At 49.2% G+C, this 19,701-nt stretch overlaps 1 protein-coding gene across 3 annotated transcripts in view; it reads left to right on the forward strand.

The window, feature by feature from the left end:
* The window catches only part of GPT (glutamic--pyruvic transaminase), a 51,422-nt gene that overhangs the window by 28,610 nt on the left and 3,111 nt on the right, over nucleotides 1-19,701 (forward strand). For all 3 annotated transcript variants that reach the window (XM_061607157.1, XM_061607156.1, XM_061607155.1), the window contains 8 exons: nucleotides 156-245; nucleotides 1,282-1,390; nucleotides 2,280-2,413; nucleotides 10,860-11,103; nucleotides 12,313-12,392; nucleotides 12,662-12,798; nucleotides 13,043-13,217; nucleotides 18,712-18,867. In XM_061607157.1, coding sequence (XP_061463141.1) covers nucleotides 156-245; nucleotides 1,282-1,390; nucleotides 2,280-2,413; nucleotides 10,860-11,103; nucleotides 12,313-12,392; nucleotides 12,662-12,798; nucleotides 13,043-13,217; nucleotides 18,712-18,867 — 1,125 coding nt within the window. The remainder of the gene's footprint in view (nucleotides 1-155; nucleotides 246-1,281; nucleotides 1,391-2,279; nucleotides 2,414-10,859; nucleotides 11,104-12,312; nucleotides 12,393-12,661; nucleotides 12,799-13,042; nucleotides 13,218-18,711; nucleotides 18,868-19,701) is intronic.

The following is a 19,701-nucleotide window of genomic DNA, read 5'->3' on the forward strand; positions in this document are numbered from 1 at the left end:
GTGACTGACCTGGGGGAGGGAGTGGGGAAGTGTTGTGTGCTGAAGGAGTGGGGAGGGTTTGGGGGGTGCTTCCTGGGGGGGCAGGGAGATTGGCGAGCATGGGTGAAGGGTGCCTGTGTGCCTAACGCCTTCCCTGCCATCTCTTCTCTTTGCAGGGGATGACGAAGCCCTTCACGGAGGTGATTAGAGCCAATATTGGCGATGCACAAGCTATGGGGCAAAGACCCATCACCTTCCTCCGCCAGGTAGGATCTGAGGGGCAGGGGGCGGGGCAGGGGCAGCCACAGGTCAGCTGAGGTCCTGCAAGCATCTTGCAGAACACAAGAGCCAGCCCCGGGTGGGCAGGAGAGGGAAGGAGTAGCAGGGGAGACCTATTGAATGTCTGCCTGCCCCCCAGCTGTTAAAGGACAGGAAAAAAGGGGGCAGAGTGAATCCTAGAGTTGGAAGGGACCTGTAAGGCCATCCAGTCCAACCCCCTGCTCAATGCAGGAATCCAAATCAAAGCATTCCCGACGGGTGGCTGTCCAGCTGCCTCTTGAATGCCTCCAGTGTGGGAGAGTCCACCACCTCCCTAGGTCATTGGTCCCATTGTTGTACCACTCTAACAGTTAGGAAGTTTTTCCTGATGTTCATCTGAAATCTGGCTTCCTGTCACCTGAGCCCATTATTCCGTGTCCTGCACTGTAGGACGATCGAGAAGAGATCCCAGCCCTCCTTTGTGTGACAACCTTTCAAGTACTTGAAGAGTGCTATCATATCTCCCCTCAGTCTTCTCAAGGCCAAACTCACCCAGTTCTTTCAGACTCTCCTCAGAGGGCTTTGTTTCCAGTCACCTGAGTTTCGGGGGAATCTGCTCTCCATTAGTCAAGTCATTGGAAATGTGTTCCTGGCCCAGTGCCCTTTCTCCCATTTTCCCATTATGCCCCCCCTTTCTAGGGGAATGTCTCAGGCTGACCACCCCCAGCAGATCTGGATGGGAAGAAATTCCTTTTGGATGCAAAGATGACCCTTCCGGTCTCAAAGGGCAGGAGAGAAATGCGCATTGTTTATGGGCAACAAGAGCAAGAGCAAAAGGACATTCTCTGCCCTCTCCTTGTGTCCAGACAGGGCTTCATTTGAGATGCAGACCTGCAGGTGCTGGCTGGGGCTGGTGGGATTTGCAATCCAAAGTGCCGGACAGCACCAGGGCTGGAGAGTGTGGCTCACAAGGAGGCTGAGATGGGGGCGGTGGGGACAGGTGAGATTTTAAGGCGGCGTCTCAGCCACGTTTCCCCCTGCCAGGTTGCTGTTCTCTGCATGTACCCAGACCTCTTGAATGATCCCAGCTTCCCTGATGATGCAAAGCAGAAAGCCCAGAGGCTGCTGGCAGCATGTGGGGGGCAGAGCGTTGGTGAGTGTCTGCTGCCCTTCCCCTGGCATCCTTCCCTGGGTGATACCAAGACCCCATCGCCCCCTCCACCCTCTTGCTGAAACGCTCCCCTCCTGCAGAGAAGCTAAGCCTCTCTGAGCTTGTGGGGCAGCCTTTGCCAGCCTGGTGCCCTCGACATTTGAACAGCAACTCCCATCAGCTGCAGGAGCATACAGACCTGCTGGGAGGGTCTGCTGGGTGTTGTAGTCCAAAACATCTGGAGGGTACCAGGTCAGGGGGACTAGCTGCTGTAGCCCGATGCCTCTGGTGGGCTAGCGTGAGCAGCCTGTGGGAGTGGCTCTGATGCTGTTGCAGAGTCCCAGAGCCGGCTGCTGTCACCAAACAGAGCCTGCGTTGACTGGTTCAGATCTCTGAAGCTGCACCAGTGTGGTCCGTGGGATCTGGGGGACGACACACAGATACACACTAGTATCTGAATGGTGCAGCAAGGCTTTGAAAAGTGTAGGCCCTAGCAAGGGGCAGGGGGAGAATGGCGCTCCACAGCAAAATGTCTTGGAGCCCAGGAGTCTCCTCTCAGGCTGCATGCTGTTTTCTCAGCTCGTGAAGGGATGGAGAGATGGATTTCCAATGAGAGGGCTCAGTCCAAACCCTTTGCTGTCAGCCTCCATTCCCCATCTGCGATATGGGAATATTGCCCATGGTACAGCATTGTGTAAATGCGTGCAGTGACAACTCTCAGTGTCGTTGCACATTGAAAGGGCTTAGTAAATATTTTGGGATCCTTATCCATCAGGCAGCACCTGCTTGAGCTCCAACTGGATTTGATTTGTTTTGACAATTTCTCAACCGTGCCTTCGTCCAATCCAGGATGAGTTCTCCCTTTCCTCCTCTTCCTCTCTCCCCACTCCAGGCGCCTACAGTGCCAGTCCTGGCATTGAACTCATCCGACAAGATGTGGCCCAATTCATTGAGCGTCGGGATGGGGGGATTCCCTCCAGGACCGAAAACATCTTCCTCTCTACAGGCGCCAGCGATGGCATTGTGGTATGGCGGGGGGGGGGAACGCAGTGCACATTGAATGGAACCTGCATTGATGATATTATTATTATTGTTATTGTTATTATTAATAATAATAATAATAATATTATTCATTTAAATAAAAACATTCATTTCTACGCCACACTTCAGTATAAATACTGACAGGGTGGTGTACACAGCAAAGCCCACACGTAACATTGCAGAAAACAAGAAGACAGGAAAGCTAGGAAATGTTAACAGAGTCAGTAAGACACGCAGGAGGAGTCGGTCAAGGAAAAGCCAGGGCAGAAGGAAAGGGCCTTTCCTCGGCACCAGAAAGGCTGTGGGCTTTCCCTGAGGTGTGACCCAGTCATTTATGGAAGAGAAATGCAGCTGTGGAAATGTTTTATTGTTTTTAAGAATTGGCGCTTCCCCTTTTTCAAGTTTACTTTTGTCATGTTTTATACCGCTTTGATGACTTCAGGCTGTGAAGCGCTTTATCAGCTGTAAAACAGAACAAAAGTCAGGCAGGCCTTCCTGGAGGGAAGATCTTTGCTGAGCTGAGCAGGCCCTGAGCACCCAAAACCCAGCCGAGCTGGGAGGAGTATATTTCAGGTTACCCTGGCAGTGTGTACCTGTGCCAATTCCATGCCACTTCTGTTAGGCACGTTGCCCTGGGAAGTTTTTGACTAGCAGGGGGGAGGGTGCATCTGCTTCCAACTGCAGAAGCTGCCCCTGACTGTTTCTTGGGGAGTGCCTGCAAGGCTGAGGACAAAGGGGCCGAGCCCTGAGTCATGAGGACGCAGCAGTTTTGATGGCTACAAAAACTCAGCAAGGTCTGACCTGTTGTCTTCCCAGAGTAGCCACCTCCAGGACCGCTATTCTCTGGGCGTTTGGACAGCTTCACAAAGGCCCTTTTGTGGCTGTTCCTGGCAGTGCCCTTCTCCTGGCACAAGTGGGGCAGCTAGGGCTGGAGTGAATGGGGACTGTCTTTGTGCAGGACCCCCACCCTGGCACATGGAGGAGGGGGGAGCCACTGCTGGGGCCTTGGAGAAGGGGCACCCTCTGGCCCTGCCTTGAGAATGTCCATCACAGCTTGAATTTGCAGGAGAAGGACAGCAACAACCCTTACCCCCTACAGAACTGGGAAGTATCCTAAAACCTTAGGGCAGCCTAGGATTCTTGTCCTTTCGCCTCTGAACAGCCTGTGCTTGCACTTGTGAAAGAGATGGAAGAAGGGTCCTCAAATGGTATCGCTTTAGGCAGGTCAGATTTTCAAATGCTCCACTGTGTGAAACAAACACAAAATCCTTCCCTGCCGTTAGAAAAGTAGCCCACCGTAGAGGAATGTTCTCTCTTTGTTGCACTGCCTTCTAGATGCAGGGAGGGCTTCTGGTTGGGCAGCCGCCATGGTAAGACGTGCTCCAGCTTTCTCCTGTCTTTTTTCTTTTTGACCTAGTTTTACTACCACCGACCTTTTGTTTTATTTTCTACATTTTATCACTCTTCGGCTGTCTTGCCAGAATATATTACAGCCTCCTACACTTCTTGGAGGTTTAACATTCTTTATTAAGATCAGACGCCGGAGTTTCTGCCAACTGTCTGTGTCCGAACTGCCCTGAGGAACGGCAGTCGCAGCGTTTGTTTATGCATTTGTCTTCGAACTGTACCTTACCAGAATAGCAGCGTGCAAGCACGTTAATAGTGCTTTATCTACCCATTTTGGCTGGGCTGTTTGTTTCTTTTCTACATCCTGCTCCACCTCCCTGCTTGGCAACTGAGTTTCGGGGGCTCAAAATGGTTTTCACGAGGCAAAAATGCAGAGAACTGGGCTTGTGTGTGGGGGAGAAGAATCTTCCAAGCTGTCAACAATCTATGATTATACAGTACTTTCCCCGCAAGCCAAACTCTTTGGGAGGAGAGACGCTCGAATGGTCCTTAGACTGCCAACTCCCAAAACAGTTGGTGAGTGAACCCTCATATTCTAAAAACCTGGCAGAGGAACTTTTGGATGCTGGTTTCAATTGCTCTTTTATCCCGCCAGGGGGTGACATCCCCACTGAACTGTTAACTCTAGACTCTCTGCATGAGTCGCAGGAACTTTCAGCTCCATCTTTGATAACACAACCCATGTGTGGGACGCCTTCTCCTCAGAATGCTTCAGACCTACGGCTCCCCCTGCTGGCTAGAGACGACTTAATGCTGGAGGAATTGACCTTGATTAAAGCGTATATTGCTGAAACCAACAGCTTATTGACCACATTGGTCCAGGCTACGGGTCTGCTTTTACGTAATAAGCCCAGCCAGTTCAATCATTTGCTCACGCTCCACCAAGCCGGCTCCCAGGAGGATCCCCAGAGCTTCCAGACCTCACAAGCAGGCCTCCACAGGAGTCAAAAAATCTAAGAATATCAAGAATGTCAAATTTAACCCAGGCAGGAAAATGAATTTCAAGCCTTTATTTAACTTTTTGGACTCCCTTTCTAACTCCTCTTCAACAACCTTGCATCATCATGGTACAGCTCGTAAGAAAACCTCTTCTCAGAAGGACTCTTCCATGGAAAACAGCAGGTCTGACTACCAATCTATAAGCCCCCGGGCTGCTTGTGTGGAGAAGGACTCCGTTACGGCATCTACCTCCACAAGACATCCCTCCAAGTCTGAACCGACTAGGACGAGCTCCTCCCAGCCTACCAAGAATCCCCCATTCTTACATCACAGCTATGCCAGGCAGGCAGAAACTCTTTCCATTCTCCCGCCAAGGCTAAAACCCATCCTCTCCACACCCTCTCCAGTAACTCTCCAGGGTGCTTCTCCCTGGAATTTAGTACTGCAAACTCAAAAACTCGTTGTCATATGCCAACAGAGGGATTCTGGCAATCGGTCCTCCTACCCGAGTATTCCCTTCTTGGACTCCTGTTTCAGCCGGGCCCTTTCCGCCAAACAGCATATGAGTTATATTAATCATCTGGTTAAACTGACCTCTTATTCACGCACTTGGAGATTAATCGATACTTTCCATTCAGCGACTATTGCCAATCGGATTTACAATGCGAGGGAGAAGTTACAAAAGTTTGGCATTTCGCTGCACTGCTATTTTTTAAACGTATCTCCCCCCAGGTCGTTAATAGTCACTCTGGCTGACACTCCGAGAGCAATCAGAACCACGCCCCCCAGTCCTAAGCCATCCTGCCCCCGTTACGATCGATTTCTTTCCGGCATGTGGCAGGACAGGAGGACCTGTAATCAGTCAATCGCAAATGATCGAGTATTGACAGGGCCCTCGTCTGCATCTGGCCCTTCCTCCTCACCTCCTCTACAGGTGAGTCCCGCGGACAGGACCTTAGATGTCAACCACTCTACTAGTACTCTCGAGAGCTCCCTCAATGGTGATGAGATTGTGGTGTCCTGCTCCTTTGCCACATTACCCCCCCAGGACCAATTAGACATCTTGCTGAGACTTGAACGCCTTAAGGCCCACTTATTAAGCATTTTCAGAGAGGGAAAACCAACGGTGGATCCGTGTACATCTGAGACTGACTCTAACTCTAATTACTTCCCTGAGGTTGGAGTGGCAGATCGGGTTCCGAACCTCCAGCCACCTCTCCAAACCCTCCCTGGTCTCTTGAACACCTTATGGACTTCAGGGTCGCCTTTTGCCACGCCCGCCTTACCTTTTTCTGATAATTTGGGCAATTTGAATTCCCTTCCCCCACATAATCCCCATGCCATTCCTGCCTCACTCCCGCCCCCCCACCCCTGAGGTGATCCACTGACAACTTATAGCTTGCTTTCCCGACCTACCTCCTCTCCGCCCTCCTCCCCAGCCCCCCCCCCAACCTTGAAAGTTGTAATGCTCCGGTTAACCTTCTTTCATGGAATATTGCTGGCTGGGCCTCCAAGCGCAACTTGCCGGATGTGTTATCCTTCCTGGTTAATTTTGATGTGATTTTTTTACAGGAAACCTGGGCAATCGATGCAATTATCCTTGATGGCTTCTCTTCTATTGATCTCCCAGCCGCCTCCCCCAGGGGCAAAGGCAGACCTAGGGCTGGCCTTGCTATCCTTTTCGCAACTTCCCTGGCCGTTTCACTATCCAAGCTTCCCTCTTGCGGCAATATGGCTATGGCCGCCTTGCTAGAATCCAGTGCCCTATCCCTCCTTTTGATTAATGTTTATATCCCCCCCTTTTCGGCCAGGAGGGATGTCTCTTCGGCCTGGGAGACCTTGGAGAGCTATATCCTTGATATTGAGTCCCGCCATCCCCACATACCTCTTATCATTATGGGTGATTTCAACGCTAGGATAGGCCCCAACAACTCCAGCCTTTTTTCTTCCAATCTTTGGGAAGCCATAGATCTTACTAACATAATGTCCCCCCATGATGGTCATCTAAAGACCAAAAGGTGAATTATGGTGGCACTTGCCTGCTGCTCTTGACGGGCTGTTTTGAATGGATACCACAGGTTTGACAGCCGCGCTGAATTCACCTTCATCTCGGGGCGGGGCAGTAGTGTGGTCGATTACGTTTTGGTTTCTTCCTTTTTACTCAACTTTATTGCCTATTTTGCAGTGGGTAATAGATTGGACAGCGACCATCTCCCATTAATGTTGTCACTCTCTCCTCCGGAGTCTGTCCATCTAAAACCCAACATCATCTATACCCATAATTCCTTCTCCCCTAGACATAGGAGGATTAAATGGTCTTCGGACATTTCAGCTAGGATAGCTGCCTTCTTAGAATCCCCTTCGGCCCTTGCTCATAAAGAACGTATTATGAATGCTACTGATTCCCAATCCAAATTAGCTGCCTATTCCAACTTGGCCCTTGCCCTGGACCCCTTCCTAAAATTTAACTCTCGCCATTCAAAGCCTCGCGGCTCCTTCCGCCCCACCCGCTGGTTTGACAATGAGTGCGTCACTGCCAAGAAAAATTTGAGGAGGATCTATCTCACCTACAGAAGCAATAATTCCAACTATCTGCCGACAGAATATTACGCTGCCAAGCGCTTTTACAAATCCCTTTTGGTCTCTAAAAGGAGACAAGCTACTCTCGCCGGGTGGAAGGCGCTAATTAATGCCTCTAAACTCAATGATTCTAAGCTCTTCTGGGCTCTGGTCACGGACGCCCTGTCCTCTTCGAATCCGGTTGCTTGCCATATTCCTTCCCACGTTTGGGAAAAACACTTTTCCGATTTGTTTAAGGAGCCCACATCCTTTTCTTCCAATAGGTTAGACAGCTTTGACTTCCCGGACCTTCCTCTTTGGCCCCCTGTCTCGCAGAATGAGATTATTTCTCTTATTAAAGGCCTGAAGGCTGGTAAAGCCCCCGGCCCTGATGCCATCCCTCCTGACCTTTTGAAGTCACAATCAGCATGGTGGGCCCCCCTCCTCTCCAACCTTTTTACGTGGATAAACAATTCTGGTTTTATCCCCGCTTCCTGGCTCGATGCTATTGTGATTCCCATCCATAAAAAGGGACCTCAGGATAACCCTCAGAATTTTAGACCTATTAGTCTGCTCTCTACCGTTGGGAAACTATATGCTAGGTACCTTAACGGTAGACTTACCACCTGGATTGAGGAGGAGAATATCTTAGGCCCCGAACAGGCTGGTTTTAGAAAGCCCAGATCCACTCTCGACCATTGTGCCCTGTTAAACCACCTTGTGGGAAAGTATACCGGCCCCCTAGGGAATGGTCTTTATGTGGCCTTTATCGATCTTAAATCGGCCTTTGACTCAATTCCTAGAGACAGGCTCTGGGCAAAGCTTCTGCAAACCACCATTGACAAAAGACTCCTTTTCCTTATTTTTCAACTTTATCAACCTTCCACTCTACGGGCTTGGTCTGGAACAGATGGCTCCCTTACCAACCCTATTCCAGTTACCAGAGGGGTGAGGCAGGGCTGCATATTGGCTCCTACCCCCTTTAATCTTTATCTAAATGGCCTTTGTTCATTCTGTCACTCTGCCATTTTTCATCCTCCCAAAATAGCAGACCATGCCTGTCCTCTGCTACTTTACGCCGCCGACACGGCTCTTCTGTCCCTATCTAGAATAGGCCTTAGACGGCTCTTTCGCGCTTACATGGCATATGGTGATGAAAATTTCTTGACCATTAATTTTTCAAAAACTAAAATCTTGGTTTTTTCTTCTCAGCCTTCTATTTCAGATTGGCGAATTAATGGTCAGAGGATTTCCCAAGTCAGGGAGTATAAGTATTTGGGGATAATGTTCCACTCTTCACTCTCCTGGACCCCCCACCTATGCTCCTCTGTACCCACGGCCAAATTCTTGGCTAAAGCGCTACTCCGCTATTTCTTTTCTAAAGGCGGGCAATTCATACCTGCTGCCACCAGAGTCTTCTCCGCTAAAATTGCCCCCCAGCTCCTCTATGGAAGCCCAATTTGGATTGCGAATTTCTGCCCCAAAATTGAGGCTGTTCTTTCCAATTTCCTCCGCTCCATTTTTGGAGTGCCCCGTTGTGTCCCTAATGCAGTCTTAAGACTCGAGGCCGGGCTCTCCACTTTAGAATGCCTTTCTTGGTCCCGAACATTGTGTTTCTGGTCCAAGATAGCATTCGCTGATCCTGTGCCGGGATATCTCAATGCCATGCAGATTGACCGCTTCAGCAGTTCCTGGGCCAAAGTGGTTCAGCACAAACTTTCTTCTCTTGGCCTCTCTACGGAGTTTTTAGCCACACTCGATTTTGGCACTGCCAAAATGACCATTAACAGGCGCCTAAAGAACATAGATCTTCAGTGTGACATAGCCAATGCCGCTAAAACCTGCTCCCCCCTCCACTCTGGATTGAGGTTCTTTTCCCCCCTTCCTGCCCCGTATCTTGAATTTTTAGATCTGCCGCGCTATAGATTAGTTTTTACCAGGGCTACATTTAACTGTTTAGCATCAGCCCTTCTTGAAGGTCGCTTTCGGGGCATCCCACATGCTAATCGCCTTTGCCCCTGCCGACTTAATGAAATTGAATCTCTGTTTCATGTTCTTTTTATTTGTCCTCTTTACTCCACTGAACGCATCAAGTTCCTAAATCCCTTGATCATGAATTCGCTTGGAGGTACAACCTTGGACAAACTGAAGTTCCTTTTATCCGGCACAGATAAATCAATATCGCTTGGGGTTGCCAAATTTCTCCATGCGGCCCAATTTTTACGCAGTAAATACATTTCTAGTATTTCGTGTTGATTTCCTTGTGCTAGATGCATCTACTTGTTTATCCTTTTTTATCTTGCCTGTTTTAATTTTCTTATTTGTAGAACGGGTCTATGACCATACAATAAACTGTACAGATGCAGGGAGGCCTTGTTTATTGTTGTTCTGTGTAGGATAGCATTCAGAAATGTTGTCCACCAACTGTTGCTACGATGCTGTGGGCAGGCTGTGAGGCCTGTGTTCTGCAGGGCTGTGTATATACACACGTCCAAAATGAAGGCAGTTTTGCATTTTGAATCTGGGCAGGGGGAAAATGGGTGGGAGAGAGGAGTAAGGTGGCCGAAGGCGAAGCATCCGTGGGGTGGGGGCAGTTGCCCCCTTTGGGAACCGGATGCAGGGTCAGCGGCGGCTGTGGTGCGAGACTTGAGAGTCTGTCTGATCCCAAAGTGCCCGGCTTGAAAATCTGTAAATTAACAGACATTACAAAGGCACCCTGACTGTCTCCAGTGTGTGTTCTGCCTGTCACTCTCTCTATTTCATCCAATGGGAATGAAATCATAGGACCACAGTAGAACTGGACGGGGCCTATAAGGCCTTCAATGCAGCTAATGCTCAACGCAGGAATCCAAGTTAGAGCATCCCCGACAGGTGGCTGTCCAGCTTGTGGATTTACCTCCAGGAGAAAGTGGGGAGCAATTAGCACTGTTTTAATTCTGCTGATCTCTCTTACCCTTGAGAGTGACCCAACTTCATAACAAAGTTCACTACGGTTTAACAAAGCTAGTTTTTGCTTTTTATTTCTATTTCTTACCTGCCAGCCTCAGGGCCATTGGAGGGGGAGAGGATAGGGACGTTTTAACTCTTTCTCTTCCTGCCACATTCCTGACAAAAACCACTGTTTTGCATTGGGGGGAAACCTCTGCAAACCGCAGCTCCAAAGAGGCAAAGTTTGTTAGGGCCACGAGAACTCCCCATCATCCAATGATACTCAGGCCTCCTTCCCATCCACCTTGCGGCTATTTTACATCATAACAACATGCCCATCAATTGCATTCACACAATTAACATCACCTCTTGTTTGGCAGCCTAATATGCTGTAGAGAGACCTGTTTCCCCTCCAGCCACATCCCTTTTCTGTCCCAGCATTCCCCCTGGCATGCCCAGAATTCCCTCCCCTTTGTCTGGAATGTTCAAAGGTCTCATGTGGGCTGGAGAGAGCGCAAGAGGGTGGGGAGGAGAGGGTGGGGGAGAGGGAAGGCTGCTGCTCTGTTAACTCCATGCTGCCTCTTGCTCTGCCCCTTAGACAATCCTGAAGCTGCTGGTGTCGGGGGAGGGGCACTCCCGCACTGGGGTGATGATCCCCATTCCCCAGTACCCACTCTACTCCGCTGCGTTGGCTGAACTCAATGCGGTGCAGATCAACTATTACCTGGACGAAGACAAGTGCTGGGCTCTAGACCTGCAGGAGCTGCGGAGGGCATTGCACCAAGCGCGGGAGCACTGCCACCCCCGGGCCCTCTGCATCATCAATCCGGGCAACCCAACCGGTATGTGTCCGGTGGGCAGGGAAATGCTTAGAGCACTCTCTGGCTCATGGGGGTATCAGTAGGAGTGTAGCCCACAGCTTTGCCGTTTAGAGGGGCGGTGGGACCCTCCTGGTCCCAGGAGGACCCTCTCATTTCTTGGCTCTGTTTCCCCCTGCCCTGCCCTCTTCCTGGAGGGGTGACTGAATGGCGAGTTAACCGAGGGCTTGTTGGAACGGTAAAGGCCACCGGAGCTCTTTCTGAAAGGGTGTAAACTGTAGGCCTGTTGCCACAATTGAGATCCAGAGGCTATTGCTCTGAGATAATGACCCTTGTCTCTCCTGGTGAACATCAGCATCTTTATTCTTGGGGTCTGCTCTGCAGAGCCCTAATCCAGGTGCTGAATGATTCCGACCCCCTTCTCGGTGGTTGGGTTCAATAAACCGAGTTGCAATAAGGGCTCCTGTGCTCGGAGGTGCATGTGAGGTCATCAGTTCGGGCGAAGGGGCTGCGGATGGGAGTCGTAGGCCAAAGGTCCCCTCAAGAGGCAGGCTAGCACCGCAGTCCTTTGCTTCTTCAGGGGCAGACGTGGGTCGGCAAAACAATAAGATTTGTAGGCAATACATGTGGGGTCACATGTGTGCTATTTACAAAAGTGAATGTGAGCAATTTAGAAAACTGTGCACTGTGATTAAAACTTGGTAGCGCTGCCGAAGGTCAGACAAAATTGCATCTGGGACTTGGATCCAAATCTGGCCTGCAGGACTCGAGTTGGCTATTCTTGCCCAACCTGGCGCACTCCAGATATTTTGGACTACAACTCTGATCAGCCCCAGCCAGCACAGCTGGAGGGCACCAAGATGGGGAAGGCTGGTGAACACAAAGACAGAATCCCAAGATGTTTCAGGCCTCTGCCCTGGCTCACTCTCTTGGGGGTCATGCTCATTTATCCTGGAGAGGTGAAGGAGAGGTGAGTTGAGAGCCCTGATCTTGCCAGGGGTTGCTTACTTTGTTTCAACTCATGCCTGCCAGATGATTAATGGCATGCACACACAAAAGGATCCAGAGGCTTAAGTGAGTGTCGGTGCTGCTCATCCAGGATAACTGACTGTGTCAACCCATCCTCAACCTCAGGCTAGCCGTGTTTCCTGCCGCCACCCCCTCCAGGCACCGCAGGGCTGCCCATCATCTGCTCCAATGATTTCCTCTTAGTCTCAACTTCTCCCACCCCAGGACAGGTTCAAAGCCGCAAGTGCATTGAAGACGTCATCCGCTTTGCTTGGGAGGAGCAGCTTTTCCTCCTGGCTGACGAGGTGAGCCTGTGCCATTCTCCCCCTCCCTCCCCGTTTGCTCCATTTACCCATTTGGCCACGGCCAGGAGGCCTCTCTTCTGGGAAACGGACAGGAATGTCCTTCCCTTCTGGGAGAGGCAGATGGGGCACATCCATGCTCAGGTCCATAAAGCGCTTCCTGCTCCGGTCTGGCCTGGGGCTCTGCCATCCCTCTGGAGACCTGCCTTTGCTCTTGGCCTCTTGGCCCAGTTGATGCCTGCGTGCCAACCCTGCGACTCTTCCGACCCCAGGTGTATCAGGACAACGTATACGCAGAGGGCTCCCAGTTCCACTCTTTCAAGAAGGTGCTCTTTGAGATGGGGCCCAAGTACTCCGGGAGCGTGGAGCTGGCCTCCTTCCACTCCATCTCCAAGGGCTTCATGGGCGAGTGAGTAGTGCGTCTCCTCTTCCGCGATGGCTGCAGGACAGCCTCTTCCGCCTTCTGTAAAACTGAAGGAAGGGGAGTCTGGCTTCTTCTCTGACTTTGAATTCTCCTGCCTGTTGTGACCCAAGATGGAAACAGAGCCAGGAAGAAGTGGGGTAGATATTCTAATGCTTGCATCCATGCTTGTCGTATTCCAAAATGTTTGCCAAAGCCTTTGGAACCGTCTCCCACTTCCTTATGTTGTCAGGTGCGGCTTCCGGGGCGGTTACATGGAGGTGATTAACATGGATCCTGCAGTCCAACAGCAGCTGACCAAGCTGGTCTCGGTGCGGCTCTGCCCTCCGGTGACTGGGCAGGTCCTCCTGGATGTGGTGGTGAATCAGCCTCAGCCTGGAGACCCTTCCTACCAACAGTTCAGCCAGGTTAGTAAGACAGAGGCTGGCGAGGTTTGGGGGCCAGTGCCAATAACACATAAAAAGTACCAATATCGTTATGCCTTTATGCAAATCTATGGTGTGGCCACACTCGGAATAATATTGGGTGCAGTTCTGGTTGCCTCACCTCAAAAAAGGGCATTCTAGAGCTTAAAAAAGTGCAGAAAAGGGCAAGCAAGCTCATCAAGGGGATGGAGCAACTCCCCCATGAGGAAAGGTTACAATGTTTGGGGCTTTTTAATTCAGAAAAAAAGGAAAATCAATGGGAAGACATGATAGAGGTGTATAAAATTATTAATGGTGTTGAGAAATAATTCTAGGTGAGGCTTCCTTTGTAATGCTAGTACATTGCATTGAAAAAAGGACATTGAAAAAAGCGGATAAGAGAAAAATCAACTCCTTTGAAATGTGGTGCTGGAGGAGAGCTTTGCGCATACCATGGACTGCGAAAAAGACAAATAATTGGGTGTTAGAACAAATTAAACCAGAACTGTCACTAGAAGCTAAAATGAAGAAACTGAGGTTATCGTACTTTGGACACATAATGAGAAGACACAATTCACTAGAAAAGACAACAATGCTGGGAAAAACAGAAGGGAGTAGAAAAAGAGGAAGGCCAAACAAGAGATGGGTTGATTCAATCAAGGAAGCCACAGACCTGAACTTACAAGATCTGAGCAGGGTGGTCCATGTCAGATGCTCTTGGAGGTCGCTGATTCATAGGGTCTCCATAAGTCGTAATAGACTTGAAGGCACATAACAACAACAGGGTCATCCAATGAATGAAAACAGTGGGAGATTTGGGAGAGACAAGAAGCCGTCCTTGTTCACTCATTGCAGAGTTCAGCCTGTTGATGTGTGTGCGTTGTTGCGTGAAACAGCATACGTTACGTTGGAGTTAAGTTGCTCAAGAAACTTCTCAGATGCATTAGATCAGGTTAAGAGTCTTTTATTAAGACATTATGGCTTAAGGCTTTAAGATGCCCCCCTCTAGGAGAGAAGTTCTCAGTTCAAAGACATTACACAGAAGACTCAGCTCAACACAGATAGCTACTAGAACTCTCCCAGTCTATCTTGATGCTGCCATGACAACGGCCTTGGCTATCCGTTCCCAGACTGGGCAAAGACATAACTTCTCTTAGCTACAGATTTCCACACTTTCAGCCTTGATGGAAAAACACTCAGTGACAGTGTGGTTCAATGGTCAACAATCCCCCCTTTTTCCCATCATGTCTGTAATTCATTACAACAATTACAATAATATATTTCTACAATACATCTTGCAATACAGCTTACATTTCAGTACAGTTCAGAACATCTCTGCACATTTAGCTAAAACTTTATTCAATCAAACTTTGGCTGTACACATGTCAAATACAAAGTGCCAGGATCCATTTCCACCAGTTTATGCATTCCAGGACTGGTAATTACCCCCACAGTATATCTTTCTGGCGGTTTCCCTATGTTTACTCTTGTAGAACGTCTTAATGGCACTAGGGCTTCTGCTCTCTCTGCCCCCCCATCTGTGCTTGTGCTTGGCACAGCCTGCGCAGGAGATTCCATTTCCTCAGCCTTACGTTTCTTTGATCTTCGTTTCCCACAAATGAGCTCATTTAACGCATCTCTGAGTGGAATATGTGTGCCCTCCAGTTTAATGTCTAGATTTGGCTTAAATGATTGTGCTTGTGTGTCATCTGACCCTGTAAGAACAACTGTTTCCCTTTGATCCCAAGGCTTTTCTGAGACTTTAATGCTTCTGCTCAGAATTAATTGCTGTGTTTCTGGACACCAAACTCTGAAATATGCATTCTGAAATCCCAAAACAAAACCTTGCAGTGCTCTGGGCGCAAGCTTGCCCCTCCTTTTCCCCTGTGGAATGTGGATCCAGCATCTTGCCCCGAATTTTTGAATGTGTTGTATTTTTGGTTTTCTGCCAGTGATTTTCTCATAAGGAGACATTCCAAGTGCACTGTGTAATACCCTGTTGTGAATATAATTCGCATAAAGAATTGCTTCTGCCCAGGAAGAATTCCCTAAACTGCAATCCATTAACATGGCTCTCATTGCTTCCTGCAGCACCCTGTTTTTTCTCTCTGCAGTTCCATTGGAAAACGGGCTGTATGGAGCAGTAAAATTCTGTTTTATTCCCTTACTCTCAAGGAAGTCACTCAATGCTTTACTCGTGAATTCCCCCCCTGGTCCAAGCGTATAGCCCCCACTGTGGTGCCATGTTGAGTTTCGATTCTCTTAATGAACAGTTTCAGCTTTTGCTCAGCTTCACTTTTATGCTTTAACAGAAAAACATGACAAAATCTTGAAAAATCATCCACCAGTACCATGAAGAATTTTGCACCTCCACGTGAAGCATTTATTGGCCCTGATAAATCAACATGAACTAGCTGGTAGGGAGCTGTTGTGGTTCTTTCAGCCTCCCGGTTAATTGGTGCAATAGTCATTTTAGCTTTATGACAAGAATCACAATCCATTAACTGTCCACAATCTCTTAAATGCATGTCTTCACTATGCATTGGGGTTTTCTTAATCGTGTCAAGGTTTGCATGCCCCAGCCTTTGATGCCATTCATGGACGCAGCCCTGATGTACCTGTGCCTCAGCATTTAACACAGCACACCCTGCTTGACTGCTCTTTATTACAAACTGTGAATCATTAAGGCTTCCCTGCAAACACACTTGATCTCCCCTCATTACATAACATTTGTCTTTGTGGAACAATACAGAAAAATCACAACTCACCAGTTTTCTGACTGACAAAATGTTATGATCCAATTCTGGTACAAACAAACAATCTGACATTATTCCAAGTTTATCAAATCTCACTAGTCCTCGGGCTTCCACGCTCTTCTGCGATCCATCCGCAAGTAAAACAAAGTCCTGCTCATTTGTAGACGTGTAAAACAAACTCCTGTCTTTAATTAATATATGGCTTGCCCCACTGTCAACAATCCAGTTAACAGGTCCTAAATCTTGAGACTTCTGTTTACAAACAAAGTTCACACTTCCCTGCTTCGAGCCGCTGTCCCTGGAGTTTCGCTTGACCGCACAGTCTCTTTGAAGATGCCCACGAGCCCCACAGGCATAACAAGATTTCAGCCGTTGCTGTTCTTGCTTGTTTTCCTGTCTGCTGCTGCTTTCCTCTTTCAGCTTGGCTCTTTGCTTTTCCTCAGCACTTTTCACCTCTTGTCTCCGCTGCCATTCCTGGGTCAGCTTTTCCTCAATAAACGCAACGTTCAGACCTCCGTCAGGCATGGCTTCGAAAGCCATGACCATATTATTCCAAGTCCCATCGAGCGAAGCCAGGATCAGATAGGTCTTCTGAAGTTCAGAGTGCTCGACGCCTCGGTCCATCAGCTCAGCAAACAAACGTCTGAATTCCGTGAGATGCTCACTCATTTCGCACTCACCCGTGAAGCGCATCTGGTAAAGCTTCCGTGCCAAACACAATCTAGATCCCGCAGTCTGTTGCACATGAATGCCTTCCAACACGTCCCACATCTGTTTGGCATTTGTAACATCTCTCACGTGTAGAAGTTGAGAGTCTGATAGAGCCAGAAGTATAAAAGCTTGCGCCTTCTGATCTCTACGCGTCCAGGCCGTGGTCAGTACCGCCGGAGGGGGTCCATCTATAATGTCCCATAAATCCTCTTTTATCAGCAAAGCCCTCATCCTCGGCTTCCAGCTGGCAAAATTCTTTTCCGTCAATCTTTCCATTGGCATGCCTCCCCCAGACAGGTTTACAGCCATGTTGCTCACCTCTGTCTGGTACAATCAATCAAGCTGCCCTCTGGAACTCCGTCTGCCGTTCAGACCAGCAACTTACTCTTGTGTAACACGCTGTGGATCTGGGCCCATAACCCCTGTTGATGTGTGTGCGTTGTTGCGTGAAACAGCATACGTTACGTTGGAGTTAAGTTGCTCAAGAAACTTCTCAGATGCATTAGATCAGGTTAAGAGTCTTTTATTAAGACATTATGGCTTAAGGCTTTAAGATGCCCCCCTCTAGGAGAGAAGTTCTCAGTTCAAAGACATTACACAGAAGACTCAGCTCAACACAGATAGCTACTAGAACTCTCCCAGTCTATCTTGATGCTGCCATGACAACGGCCTTGGCTATCCGTTCCCAGACTGGGCAAAGACATAACTTCTCTTAGCTACAGATTTCCACACTTTCAGCCTTGATGGAAAAACACTCAGTGACAGTGTGGTTCAATGGTCAACACAGCCGTGGAGTTCTCTCCTTGCCACAAGATGTAGTGATGGCTAGCATCCTGAATGGCTTTTTGTGGAGGAGGCTAAGGCTATCAACAGCTCATAGTCAAGCCTGCACAATACTGGAGACAGCAGGCCTCTGAATCCCAGTTGCTGGGAATTGCAGGGGGGGAGAATGCTGGGGTGCTCAGATCCTACTTCTAGTCCAGCATTCTGTCCTCACAGTGGCCAGCCAGATGCCCCAACAGGAAGCCCGGAAGCAGGACCGGAGCACAACGGCCCTCCCCTCTCCAGCAACTGGGATTCAGATACATGCTACCACTGACATTATTTTTTTATTTATTATTTGATTTATAACCTACCCTCCCTCCCAGCAGGAGCCCAGGGTGGCAAACACAAACTCTAAAACACTTTAAAACATAAAAAGCCCTTAAAATACATTAAAACAAAACAATGTTAAAAACATTCTAAAAAAAGCTTTAAAAACATCTTTTTAAAAAAGGGTTAAAAACATATTATTAAAGAAAACATATTAAAAGCAATTCAAACAAAGACGCAAGCTGGGATAGGTCTCAACTTAAAAGGCTTGTTGAAAGAGGAAGGTCTTCAGTAGGCACAGAAAAGACAACAGAGATGGCGCCGGCCTAATATTTAAGGGGAGGGAATTCCACAGGGTAGGTGCCGCCACACTAAAGGTTTGTTTCCTATGTTGTGCGGAACGGACCTCCTGATAAGATGGCATCTGCAGGAGGCCCTCACCTACAGAGCTCAGTGATCAACTGGGCATATAAGGGATAAGATGGTCTTTCAGGTATCCTGGTCCCGAGCTGTATAGGGCTTTGTACACCAGAACTAGAACCTTGAAGTCGGCCTGGTACACACAGGCAGAACCCAGCCATTGTAGCCAGGAGCCGCTGATAGCCTCATTTGCCTCCACAGTTGTTTTCCTAATCTTCTTTTAAAGCCATCCAAGGACTGTGGGAATGGCCCTAGAATGGAGCAGTGGCATGTTCAACGCCCACCGAGTTGTGCTAGTAGTGAATAAGCAGTTGCGCCCCCATCACAGGTCAGCAAGCAGAACTGAGGCCAGATCAACCCAACACATTTTCCCATTTTGCCAACTCACCTGCTGCATGAAGGTGTTTTCTGGTCCTACTCCCTGGCAGGAACAAGGGCCGGATCGTGGCCATTTAGATTCTTTGCTCCCTCTCCATGCTCTGACCGGCAGGTCTCTCCTCCTCTTCCTTATGATGCAGGAAAAACAGGCTGTGCTGAGTGCTCTAGCCAAGAAGGCTCAGCTCACGGAAGAGACCTTAAATCGAGCTGCAGGGATCCACTGCAACCCGGTGCAGGGGGCCATGTACGCATTCCCCCGAATCCACCTACCTCCTCGTGCTGTGCAAGAAGCACAGGTAAGGCAACCTCCTCCGCCCGGCACCTCAACTCCAGAGGCCTCCTTCATAGAATCATGGGATAGTAGAGTTGGAAAGGGCCTGTAAGGCCATCAAGTCAACCCCCTGCTCAAGGCAGGAATCCAAATCAAAGCATTCCCGACAGATGGCTCTCCAGCTGACTCTTGAATGCCTCCAGTGTTGGAGAGCCCACTACCTCTCTACGTAATTGGTTCCATTGTCGTATGGCTATAACAGGTAGGAGGTTTTTCCTGATGTCCAGACGAAATCTGGCTTCCTGAAATCCTTCTTAAAGGATGTCCTGACTCTGGAGGGATGGGCAGGGAGAGGCCAGAACTCAGGGGCAGAGGACACATACCTTGCGTGCAGAAGGCTCTAAGTTCAAACCCTGTCCTCTCTGGTGAAAAGGATCTCCCTAAATGTGGCAGGGAAAGATCCCTGGGGCATGTGGGTGTGGAGAGCCTTTGGCCCTCCAGATGTTGCTGAACTATACCTCCCCTCATCCCTGGCCATTGGCCATCTTTGCTGGGACCAACAGGAGTTGTAGTTCATCTGCAACTGGAGGTGCACAGGTTCACCACCCCGGGCTACATGGACTGACGATCGGACTCATTGTAAGGCAGCGTCCAACCTTCAGACATTGCTGCAATCTTTGCTGGGTAGGCAGAATCAGGCAGGCAACCCCATTCAAAGGTTGCATCCATTTTGTGGCATGTGGGTGTGAATGCATGGACAAGAGGGGGTGAACCTGAGCTCTCTGGTGTGTTTCTGCGCAACCTCGGTGGGGGATGGGCTCAGGCCCCTGTGAGAAGGGACAAGCTGGGGGTCTGCGTG

The sequence above is a fragment of the Rhineura floridana genome, chromosome 1 (assembly GCF_030035675.1).
Source record: "Rhineura floridana isolate rRhiFlo1 chromosome 1, rRhiFlo1.hap2, whole genome shotgun sequence".
NCBI classification, from domain to species: Eukaryota; Metazoa; Chordata; class Lepidosauria; order Squamata; family Rhineuridae; genus Rhineura; species Rhineura floridana.